This window comes from Macrobrachium nipponense, chromosome 27, assembly GCF_015104395.2.
Source record: "Macrobrachium nipponense isolate FS-2020 chromosome 27, ASM1510439v2, whole genome shotgun sequence".
NCBI lineage: Eukaryota > Metazoa > Arthropoda > Malacostraca > Decapoda > Palaemonidae > Macrobrachium > Macrobrachium nipponense.
In genome coordinates, this window is record NC_087216.1 from 72,121,259 (window position 1) to 72,134,077 (window position 12,819).

The 12,819-nt window shown below is 36.0% G+C and overlaps 1 protein-coding gene across 1 annotated transcript in view; it reads left to right on the forward strand.

Annotated features, from left to right (window-relative positions):
* Positions 1 to 9,014: 9,014 nt before the first annotated feature.
* Positions 9,015 to 12,819, forward strand: part of LOC135201077 (vacuolar protein sorting-associated protein 8 homolog) — a 131,007-nt gene continuing 127,202 nt past the window's right edge. Inside the window, exon 1 of the mRNA XM_064229963.1 lies at positions 9,015 to 9,156. Coding sequence (XP_064086033.1) covers positions 9,064 to 9,156 — 93 coding nt within the window. The 5' untranslated portion in view covers positions 9,015 to 9,063. The remainder of the gene's footprint in view (positions 9,157 to 12,819) is intronic.

Here is a 12,819-nt window from a genome sequence, read left to right on the forward strand (position 1 = left end):
TTAAATGTTGAAATTTGTTTAAATATTTGATAATTTACGTGATTTTGAGCAGCCTCGGCAGCCTAGAGCGTACGAAGACTAGCATGCAGTTTCCGCGGCATGCTTGGAAACAAATAAAGACCGAATTAAGCAGCGTTTGTTATTTTCTAGCTATTGTATAATTAAATTTGTCTAAATATTCGACTATTTAAGTGGTTTTAAGCATCCTAAGGGTCCTTTCACACTATGCGATTCTTGTCGCACCAAGATGCCATTGCAGTGCCGGATCTCAATGCGACACAAAATTTCGTAAATCGTACAATTTTTGACGGGTGCTTGCAGTCTGCTCTCGGCCTATTGGGAAGTCGTGTATGGTAACACCGCATCCCGGGCTTTAAATAGTTACGCTATGTGTAAGTTTTAGGTAAATAAAATTATATCTGGGTATACATTTGCAACTGAAAAGTGTTTTAATAATTTACTGTATGTGAATTACATCGTTAATATTCGAAATAGGATATTATTTAAAGCCCGGGACGCAGTGTTACCATGCGCAAAAACCACAGGTGGCTGGACAGATGGAAAAAAACAGAGTATAGATGGACAGGAAGAGAAAATTGTTGTCTTTATTTATTACATTTGAGAAAAAAGAAGAGAAAATCTAGAATTCACCGGATATGTACACCCTTTGAATACACAAAGGAAATTGTATGGTGCATTTCCCACACTTTTCGAGGAGCTGAAGAGAGATGGTGATAAATTTTTCAATTACTTCAGAATGTCTAAAACAACCTTTTGAGGAACTCTTGTCACGTCTACATGACCAGTTGCTAAAAGAAATGCGACATTCGGAGATGATATTCTCCAGCACAACAACTGGCAGTTACCATCAAGTAAGAGGGAATAATATACACCTTTCCTTGTAAATTTGCTTTTCCATATAGAAATTAAAAAGGAGAAATGAAAGCAACAAACGTTAGCTGAAACATCTCTGTTTATCAAAAGTATAAACTGATATATCTATATCAAAAGCTAAAATCTTTTACTTTGATACAAAAATGGATATCGCTCTCTTTTTCATTAATTAATGTAAATAAAATGCAAGTGTTAGCTATAAAAACTTCTAAAAAAAATCTAATTTATCGAAATCAAAAGCTTTTAGCCCTCTTTTATATCAATAATTTGCCAATTAGCTTCTATTAATTTCAGTATCAAAAATTATGTAACTTAATTGAAAAAAATAGCAAATCATTTAGTAAATCATTTCTCAGTAGTTTATACTTAAGCCATCCATACCTCTAGTTCTTTCTTATTTACCAATAACACTATTTATTATTGTTATTATTATTATTGTATGGTGTTTTTTCGTTGCATGGAAGCAATGGTTATTCAGCAACGGGAATAACACTATTTATATCCCCCAAATAATTTAAATACCCACTGCACCCGATCACCAGAAGCAGTGGAGGTCTACTGCTAGTGCTGCCGCACGTATATGCAGGAAACAATCGCATAGTGTGAAGACACGTATTGAACGCAATGGCCAACGCAATCGCGTGATTTATTTCTTAATATATAACAGTTCAGTTATTTTCTGAGTATTTGATGAAAATAGGTATAGCTTTAAGCATCCTTTAAGCTTTAGCTATACAGTAGTGTAGAGGAATATTATAAGATAGCTTTATTTATTTATTTATTTATTTATCATTTATTTCGTCATGCCTAATTATTTCATTTGTACTCCATTCCTTCTACTGGATAGGTCTGAAAACGACACACTCGATCCCATCCATAACCGATGCTGGGGAATATGAAGTTGAACGCAAAGGAGGAATAAAAACAAGTCAGGGGAGCCAATCCAAAGATATATCCCGCCTACTACTACTACTGCTGCTGCTACTGCTACTACTGCTACTAGAAGATTATTATTTCATTGAACTGTATTTATAAAGTAATAAATAACAATACATACTTTTTAGAATATTTAAAACTCAATTGTCCTTTCGTTAAGTCAAGGTATATAACATAACAACAAATAAAGTAATTTGTATGTTATTCTTAAAACTTATCAAAATGAATCAATCAATAAAACAGAAGAAATATTTTTGAAATACAGTTCAAACTTTCAACATTATAAATACAAAAAAAAAAACTCTGTTAACCAAAGTCAGCAGTACTTTGAATAACATCTTATCGGGCCGCATACCTAAGATTTCTTCTTAATATAGCAAAAATTACATTTTCAAGTATTTGATTTTGAATATACCCAAATATGCAATGACTATAGAATAAAAGGTCCAGTTGTGATAAAAAATGTTAATGTTGTTTCCTTTGTCATAATATCCGAAAATAAGGTAGTATTTGAATCTGTATAGTTCGGTGATACCTATAGGCCTATACAACTTTCCTAGGTGGGGCCGGGTCTTCATCCATTTGGGGGATGTGGGGTTGTGAATGAGTAATATATGCAAAAGCGGGTGATATTGGATTAATTTAGTCGCCATTATTATTTCTTAGCATCATGCAAGACAATGGCTCTTACATATGATTATAATATCTATAGGCAACTTGACGCAGTAAAAGTATTTCATTATTCATGTATTAGTCAGTAATTTTCCATACTTGGCAGGTGCACTATAGATTATACTGGCTTAGAGCCAGCACGGACTCTTGCTTGATTTTTCTTTATTGTAGGCGTCTGTTGCTATTGCAAGAAGAAGAAGAAGAAGAAGAAGCTTTGCACCTCATAAACAGTACAGTGTAGTGTGCCCGCAACTGTGTTTGTGGAGTGAGCGCTTTGGAACCACGACCTTTTAACAGAAGAATTAAGTTCTATTTACGAATGAATACAGTCAATAATTATTAAAAAATTAAGATCAGGCTGAACCCGGAAGACATAAATCAAAATATACTACACGTTTTGGCATCCCACGATAAAAAATAGCATAAAATGAAACAAAACTCAGAAAACTAACCACAGAAAAAGTAAATGTACTCACAGAGACCTGTATAGTATTCAAACTATATCCAGTTAAGGCAAGCTATACTCTGTTTTTTTCCATCTGTCCATCCGGCTCTAGTGTTTTCGCATGGTAACACTGCGTCCCGGGCTTTAAATAGTTACGCTATGTGTAAGTTTTAAGTAAATAAAAGGATACCTTGGTGTACATTTGCAACTGAAAAGTCTTTTGATAATTTACTGTATGCGAATTACACGGTTAATATTCGAAATAGGACATTATATAAAGCCTGAGACGCAGTGTTACCATGTGCATACACCACAGGCTGATGGACAAATGGAAAAAAAACTGAGCATAGTTATACCAAATACGTACGTGTATCCGCATACTATATTTTCTGAGTGTAACAGTCAGCGAGATAGAATACTGTTACACACAGAAGGAGGAAGTAAATGGATGCTACACGTATTTGGTCTAACAATATTGCCCTGCACCTGGATTATACAGGTTCCAATAGGTATTCAATTTTTCTCTAGTTAGTTTTATGTTTTTAACCAATATCTATTTTTTTCTCAGCAACCGAAGCCTAAAGCAAATGTTAAATAAAAAATAAAAAAAATCAAGCCACATCTCTAGACGGGGCCCATACACGTTCAAAAAAAGCGTCAAAATTTTGCATCAAAATTTGAGTGTGTGTAGGACGTTTTGATGAAAAAAAAAAAAAAATAGATTTGAAGCAAAATTTTGATTGATCAAATCCGTTTTATATTTTTTGACGAGTCGTCAAATTTTTGATGCGTGTGTGGGCTCCTGTCAAAATTTTGATCAAACTTTTTAGTTCGCAGGTGACTGACGAGGAGATAGGATCGCCATGTCTGTGAAGAAGGAGGCCGAAAAGAAATTTTTGATTGAAGTTTTAGGAGTGTAGAGCCAATGCTGTTTTTATCGCTAAATTAACCATCACTGAAAAATATATTTCTAAATATTTCTATTTTGAGGCTTATTGTAGTTGAAGTACAGAATTGTTCAATCTAATTCGTATATAAGGTATTTTGAAAGCCAACTATAATTTGATTTAAAAAACCATCAAACAGTCAGTATTTTTCATACATAAAATCCCTATTAATTCTCTCATTACAAAAAAAGATAAAGCCTAACGTTCTAACTTATATAAAGTACAGAATTTTGCATAAAAGAGTCGTGTAATTTAATCTGTATATAGCTGACACAAAGGAAAGTTAGGTATAACATTAAAAAAATGTATTCCCTTACTGAACGATCAGTAATTTACATACTAGATAAATAAGTATGCATGTCCATTTTTCTTTGACAAGAAGAATTAGATGTAATTTTATAAGTAACCTATTCAATGTTATGAAAAATTACTGCGCAGAGTTTTTGACGTCACAAAAACCCTAGTCTAGTAATTTTCCCGTTTTAAAAGCCAGTCTTTTGACCATTTCCGACGTTTACCAGGAGGTTTATCAGAGTCCAATGCCAACACTAGTGCTATGGCCACTGATGCATCCATGTCGAAGATTTTGACGATACTGAATTTTGATAGGAAAAACGCCTAAACGTGTGTAGGCAATTATGCATCAAAATTTTGTATCAAAGTTACACGTCAAAATTTTGATGCAAAATTTTGACGATTTTTTTTAACGTGTATGGGTAAGACCTTGGCCAACATAATCTACAGGGTGTCCATAAAGTCCCAGTACCATTACCAGTATTCATTGCTCAGAATGGTACTGTGCTTCACCAAGTACGAAAAATTAGACTAATAAATGAACAATGAGATACTCAGATATGATTGAACCGTTTCAGTAAGATATATATGATATATATATAATATATATATATATATATATATATATATATACATTTATATATATATATATATATATATATATATATATATATATATATATATATATATATATATATTTGTGTGTGTGTGTGTGTGTAAAGTGGCTTAATTCATCTTTAAAGATAAGCCAGGTGGAGTTTGAATATACGTCTGCTCGAATCTCTGACTTTATCTTTGAGATTTTATATGCTCACTCCATATGCACATGTAATGGATTAATCACGTGTGTGTTTATCAGTATGTATATATAATAAAAGTTTAAAGGCGACTTATTATGAAAAAAAAAGATCGCATGTGACCACCCACAGTCTTAATATATTAGGCGCCATGAGGAGCGGCCGTTATGCTGATAATAACACGTTATTATCATTTGCGTATCTGTCTATTCCTCTCATCGTGCAATGTCTCCGTTGCAGCAGCTTTGAAACTTGTTGCATATAACTCTATAGGTGCAGCACCTCCATGCTGGTTAATCGAATAGTAAGGGTTAATATATCCTGGCGACTTTATTGCTAGATGAAAACGCTCCTCTGACTTCACACCGTCCACTGTCAATTTTGCCAACACTTCGAGACGCTTATACACGAGTAAAAATGAAAATATTTTCATTAATATAAGCGTAGGGGAATATTAAGCGTCAAAATAATGAGATAATGTTAATATTAATTTATTAACTGAAAAAATACAGTAAAACTCCCTCTAAAATTTATTTTCTTCTGTATCGGTCGAAGGTATTTTTTTATAATTGGATCTGGCAACAGCGCTGCAGGGCCGCATTCCCGCCACAGCGTGCACATGGCCCTTAACATGACGCATTGGAAAATGACGAAAACAAAGACGCCTGTATTAGCATGTGCATGATTTAGGATGGCACTGCGTTACCTTGTTAGATTCCAATGGTTTTAGACGATGGTTCCACAACGTAAACTCTGGATATCATGTCAATTTAAGCGTATAATTTACGTAATAAACATAAGACGTAGACCGTGAGCTACCCTGCTAACACGAGACATGCGCAGTAGATTGATAACAAACAAGTGCCATATTTATCAAGTGCATCCTCCATCTTCGCATACAGTGAAACTGCATGACGTATATAAAAAGATGAGCAATACTGCATTTGAAAAGCTATGGCGACGAATGGCTTGCGCATATTACGAGTGATAATAGCTATAGACATGAATTCGTATGTCCGGGTTGTCCATTATTTTCAGACAAGTTCTTGCCTGTTACCCTGATGGATGTCTGAGTATACCGCAGTTTGAGAATATTAGGAATATTCACTAACAGGCAAGGAATCCGCGTCTATATTATCATTCATTCATTAACTGGCCACTAAATGTGACATTTCATTCCCGATACAATCTACGTTTAGCACAACTTGATGATCTAGAGTGGCATTTTCGGACAAGTTGAACTAAAGGAATTTTCTCCAAATACACATTTTTGTTTGAATCCTGGCTTACACATTTTTAATCTCTTCTGCCATGAGATTCTACAGGAATTGAATAAGTCTACTGAGTAATTTGGACTTATTAGGAGTAGAATCTCTTGCGAAATATTAGGCTTATACACCCAGAATATTGTAAACAAAAGATTGGGAATTAATCATCCATTTTTAACTGCTGCGATGAAACCATAGTTCATAGTTTTAGCATGCTTCCTGTTGGCCACAGACTTTTTGATACAACTTCAGTTGTCCCATAAGCATAAGTTTAAAATGAATTTATTTAGGTAGTATACACAGTGCAACATATATTACACGGGTAATTGTTTTAGGTAAGAAAGATGCCCATTAAAGGCAGAAATCACGCGCCCACGAGGCACCGAAGCAGCGTGATCGCCATTAGGAACACCGCCTGCCCCTGCCGTGTGAGTCACACCATTTAACGCTTAAAAAGACAGTGAAAACAAGGAGTTGGAACGATGAGAAGATAAAAGCGATCCATGAAATAAAAAGATAAATACAAAGATCTGGAGTTTCACTGAGAAGCAATAGAGAAGGCTGAAAAGCAGGTGTAGCTACACGTGTGTAGTTAGCTGGCTGCTGGCCTGGGGGTGGGGGCCCTATAAGCGACACAACACCCATATAGTAGTACCTACATTCCTACAGTGCACCACGTGGGGCACTATGACGTCCCTAGTATACCCCCACCAAACCTTGAGGAGGGAAAAGCCTTTTAATTAAGCGCTTAATGAAAACATATTGGGCGTTGATTGTTATAGGCCTATAGGTACCCTAGGAACTGTCTAAAGTTCGTTCAACGCAACAAAACCTTCATTGATTCTTCTGCATGTTGGCGTCACACGTGTGTGAAACTGCCTCTTGAGAGAGAGGCTGTTTACAACTTTACATTCAAACTACGCGTCGGCGGGAGAACTCGACCGTGAGTTATAAATAGAGAGTCTCGGCCCACCCCGGGATTATATCTGCTTCTTTGCGTTGCTTATCTTAAATGAAAATTCGTTTTGGGCTCAGAAATAGCGTATAACTGTGATGTATATGTATATATATGTATATATATATACTTACATACACACACACATATATATGATATAGTACTACATTTATATATTTAAACACTATCACTTACACAATTGCTCTGAGTTAATACAATTACTACTAACTGGACCTCATTGAAAATTTATATGGTACACCTAGCGGCAGCAGAGATATTTTTTCAAAAAAAAAAAAAGTTCAATATTCAACAAAAATTATCCCAGGAATATAAAACAGTCATCATTGATAAGTACCATATGAGAGAGAGAGAGGAGAGATATTATTAAAATTAACGTAGCAGGACAGAGAAGACAACATAAAATATTATGAGATGGAGGAGAGAGAGAGAGATGTGGAAGTGTTGTGTTATATTATATATATATAATATATATATATATATATATCTATATATATATATAAGAATCTATTCATACAATGCAAAGTGACAGAAAGAACCTCAGCTATTTAAACTGAGTGCTACTATGTCAGACTCGGTCTAGACGCCCAGGAACGGTGCGCAGTTTAAACGAAAGCGAAAGTAGCCTTTCCTCTGGGTGACTATCTCCCTCAGACTCTACTGCTGTGCTGGCCCCGCCGTGGGGGTGGTTGGGCTGGGGATGGTGGGATTATCACCCCACTCGCTCAGCCACCACGTGAAACTGAATGAAAACTTCCTTGATGAACTTGTTAAAGCAATATAACGGCAATTCAGGAGGGATTTTTGTTCCAGAAAGCTCGTCACCGTTGCTATAGATTTATGCAGCAACAATGCCTTGCAAAATTGCTGTCACTTTTATCGGAAACTATCGCATGTGTGTGTGTGTGTGTGTGCGTGAGAAGAGAGATATATATCCATTGATATCGTACCAACACGAGGTGTTTTTGTGCGTTAGAAAAACGGATAACAAATATGAAGTCCATATCAAAAGAATAGCTCACAAAAACCTCTAGTATTTTGCATGAAAAGTGTCAGAAATAAGCACTATATGCAAATCTACAACGAATGATCTCTTCAAATAAATGTTTTTATTTGAATAATATGTGCCGACTACTACATCGCCATCAGATAACTTCTGTTCTTCAGCCACAAATTCAAGTACCGAGATCACAATTATGTGATTATCATTGATTTTGCATTTGTAACAGCACTATAATCGCATTGCTCTGCATTGCGGTGTCATCGTGAGTAATGCAAGATGAAAAGCATATCTCACGTAGCAGTACCGTCAACCATCTTTACTGCTTAAAATGTTTTTTTAAAGTATTTAAACCATAGACACACCCTACGTTAAGTGAAATAACAATGCAAAAAAATATAAAAAATAATAATAAGCAATGCGTTATGTGGAGATTTCGAGTTTGAATGAATTTACGACAATGACGCATTCTTTTATTGAAATGACAGTTAGATTGTATTGAATGGCACAGTCATACAGTGACACCAATGAATAAAATTAATTTTGTGTTTGGTCAAGTTTTGGTTAAGCAATTGCCGGAGACTAAAAAGAAAAATTGTTCGGAAAAGCTGTTCACACTGGTAAACATTGCATCCGAAAGCGACGCTCGTATGATATTTTCCTTTTAAACAAGATTTACGCTAAAGTCTTCACAGACGAATACAGGTAGGATCTTATATGATTAAAAATTTAATTATAGATTATTTTCAAAATAATTATCAGTATATGTTAGATTTCCAGAGGAAAAAAAGTACACGACTTTAATCTCGGGAGTGAAATCGGACACAGCTTGGAAATATGGCGAATGAAGGGGAGGGACAACTGTCAAATGACAATGTAATTAAGAATGAATGCGACCTCGTCGAACAACTAGATCTTCAGCTCGAGGAGGTAATGGCGAAATGAAAGTTCTTTTCGTTTTCATGGCGTGTAGGAATGAGAGGGAAGGAGGGAAAGGGGAAACGAAATGAGGAATGAAAGGTGTTGGTCTCCGAACCCTTCGGTATGGTCATGTTTTCTTCCAGTTGATTGACGTCTGTTTGTAGGTAGAATCAATTATACTCGTAGTACGTTTATTATAGTGTAATCAGTAATTAATCCATACTTATTTTACATAAAAATCCATGTTATAAATAAGCCTAAGGATATTTTATTCCTTCCTTGGTAGCGTAAGGTTAGGTAAACCAACTAGGGTAAACAACCGCCGACGATCCATCGTCATCTCGCTGGCCAGGCCTTATTCACTCGATATTGAATTGGTGAAACAAGAATACAATTACAACTTTAAGCCTACCATTCAAAAGACTGAAGTTTCGTCAACATAATGTGAGATATGAAAGCACCATACAAACTAAAATAAGCATGTGAGCTCTTCGTAAAATATGTTTTCAAGGCAGTTTTGAAATCCATTATGGTGGCAATCGTGTGGCTGGCCGGCCTAACCACGGACAATCCACCATCTTTCCCAGCCTTCCCAGCACTCATTTGAACAATGTTAGCGTATATATGTAACGTTTATTAATCTTACTCAAGATTGCAGTTGTGGTAATTCTAAGCCCTCATTCCACGGTAAAGTAGACTATGGCAGTTTATTTAGGTAATTCATGTCTATTATCCATTTTTTGCAACCAAATTAACCCCGAAAAATTACAGATATTTCTGAAGTACGAGCAGACGACGGCAAAAAGACGCATCGTTGCCAATCTAGTGGAGCGACACACATACGCTGATGCATTTACAAACTGTATCCATGAATTCTAGTTGTCATAGTAATGCAGTAATGATAAAATTGCTGTAATATGTATATATAATACAAATAGATGTGCTAATTTTACTTATTTCCCCGGTTTTGTGGAAGTCTTATACCCAGTTTGGAGGGTAAACACATACCAATTGACAACACTGATAAGCAATTGAAGAGCGCAAAACGCCGCAAAGAATGCTGTAGTCCCCTTGAATAAGGACGAATGAGTGCTGGTTAGAGGTCGGGGTTTTGATTGTTGTGATGAAAGTGCCCCAGCGTCTATGGGTACAAGTGGTGTGCGGATTTAGCACAGGAAATGGGAAGTTTGTTAACACAAGCGACTCCGCAAACATCGAGATGGCGTCAATCTTTGAAATATTTGGAGTTGTAAGTAAAAACTTCGAAAGCGTTTTGGTGTTGTAGGCATTGCGTTGGCCACCCTTTTCATTACCCTCTGTTTAAATCTTAAAATATGGCCTTAATTTCTAACTTTGGAGAAAATACTTATTTCGAAAGGAGAGTAGAGGTCTTGAGCTCCTGCTATCACCACCAACAACTCATGACTGATGACCATCTCCCGTGTTAGGACGTGTTAAAGTACTTTTTCGGAAGGTGGCCTAGCCGCGGTAGTCGGTGAGTTGGCCAGTCCACTCGGTTGTTTTCCTATAGTAGTTTGGTGTCCCCCATAGTAGCAGTAGGGGTATATTGCAGTCGGTGCACCTCACGCAATTCACTGTAGGCATTACTCAAGGTTCTTTGCAGGCTCTCTTCCTAAGGCCCCTACCTACTACGTATACCTAATTCCTTTCAATCCATTAATGTTGCAACTGCAGAAGGTTTTCCTGCTCTGTTTTTTCATTTCCAAATCTTTCTATATACGCTGTTTCCCTTTTTGCGCTGAATTATCTCGTATGTCCCAGCACTTGGCCTTGGGCCAAAGTTCCATAATCCATTCCACAATGAGTCATCAGTGTGACGCCGTGTCTTTCCCAAACAATAACACGGCTGGTGGACAACAAGCCTTTCCGCTTTGCTATTGTATCAGAGGAACATTGATCATTTTAGTTAATCTGTGCCTTATTTCTAAGCAATGGTTCAGTCGTGTGTTGTTGCAGGATGCACTAGTAGGTTGGGAAAGGGAAGCCTAGTATCCTGGCTTTGCATTCCCAGTGAAAGTGACAAGGAAAGGAGAAATAAGTGGCTGGCAGCCACTTACTGTCCAACTCATGCTAGGCTTAAAGATAATTAAGATGAAAGAGAGCAGTGGGACAGAGCACTTCATAACCTGGCCCAAATTGCTCAGGAAGTATAAGGTAGAGCACTTGCTCAGTAAATGAGTAATATTATTATTAAGTTCAAAGGACCCACACAGTAGCCCCTCCATGTCTAGACCACCATTAAAATTTTGTCTGCCAAACATTGCCGAAGACTGGTCAAAATCATGCGATTTTACAACGTAGAAAACTTAAAACTTTATTACTCCACCACATTCTTATATAATTATTTATTTCAACCCATATACCAACAGTAAATAGATAAAATTATAATTCCATGTTTTAGAGTAAAAAATAACAATATACTTCACAAGAGCAACATTTGGGATTCACAGAAAATGATATAGTACAGTAACATTAGACATTGATAAATGTTTTGTCAAACATTTTTGTTACTTAACCAATCATATGGTTTCATTTGGTTTGTTTGCTAGGTGGTGTTACTGTTGCAGAATTTTAGAACCTTTGAATTTTTTTTAACATTTAATTTCAGAGTGTCTTCAGTGTCTGCTTAACCACAGGACTTATAAGTTCTTCTGTTAAGTGCTAAGGTTTTTTTTCAGCCAGGAATATAATATCTTTGCTGGGAAATTGATCAAAATTCCTGAAGTATGTTGCTAAAGAAAATTATACAAGCTCATTTTTGTCAGTTCTTTAGTAGTATTGTATGAACTTCATGCTATTATAGGTTGTAACAAACATAGGGTCTGTGAGTCCCAGTGAAATGTTACGTTTGCTCATAATCATAAAATCAGAGATGAAATGAGGATTGTATGGTTTTATGATGTTCCACATAATGTTGATGATAACTTGTGTCGGAAATGGTTTGGTATCTCAGACTCATATGCTATATCTATCAGTATCTGGATTTGGTGAATACTGGTAGAGGTAATATTATATAAGTTTATGATGCTGAAAAGGGAATATATCCTTTTATTGTACAAGATATATTTTATAGTACTATTTAGTATCATATTGTGCTGTAGGTTAGGTTCAAACCTCACCCCCCCCTCTTGTGCCAGGAAAGGATCCCTAGGTTAGGGAAATTTTAGACCGGTTTCACCCTAATAAAATTCTACAATGAATGACCTAGTACCTGATAGGTCAAGTTAGGTGGCATGTGGGAGGGTTGTTAGAGGATGAAGGGAGCTGTCTTTCCTATGAGTTATTATCAGGCATAGAAGGGTACAGTCGACCCCCCCCCCATATTGGCGTTCTCGAGATTTGCGGACTTGTCTATTCGCCGATGTCTGTTTGGACTATACCCATTATTCGCTGGAAATTTACCTGTTTGCTGTGTTTTTAATTGAGAAATATTCACAAATTATTGTACGAACATGTATTACAGTAATAGTACAATGGAATATTATCTGTTTAGTGTATGTATTTTGTGTGAATATAAAAATTTTTATTAACTTGATTGACAAGTACTATTAGAGACAATCACTCAAAAAAATCTTGGTGAATCATCAACTCTATCAGACTGTTTAGATAGAAATTTTTTTTTTTATAGAACTCTAACTTCTTTTCATAAAA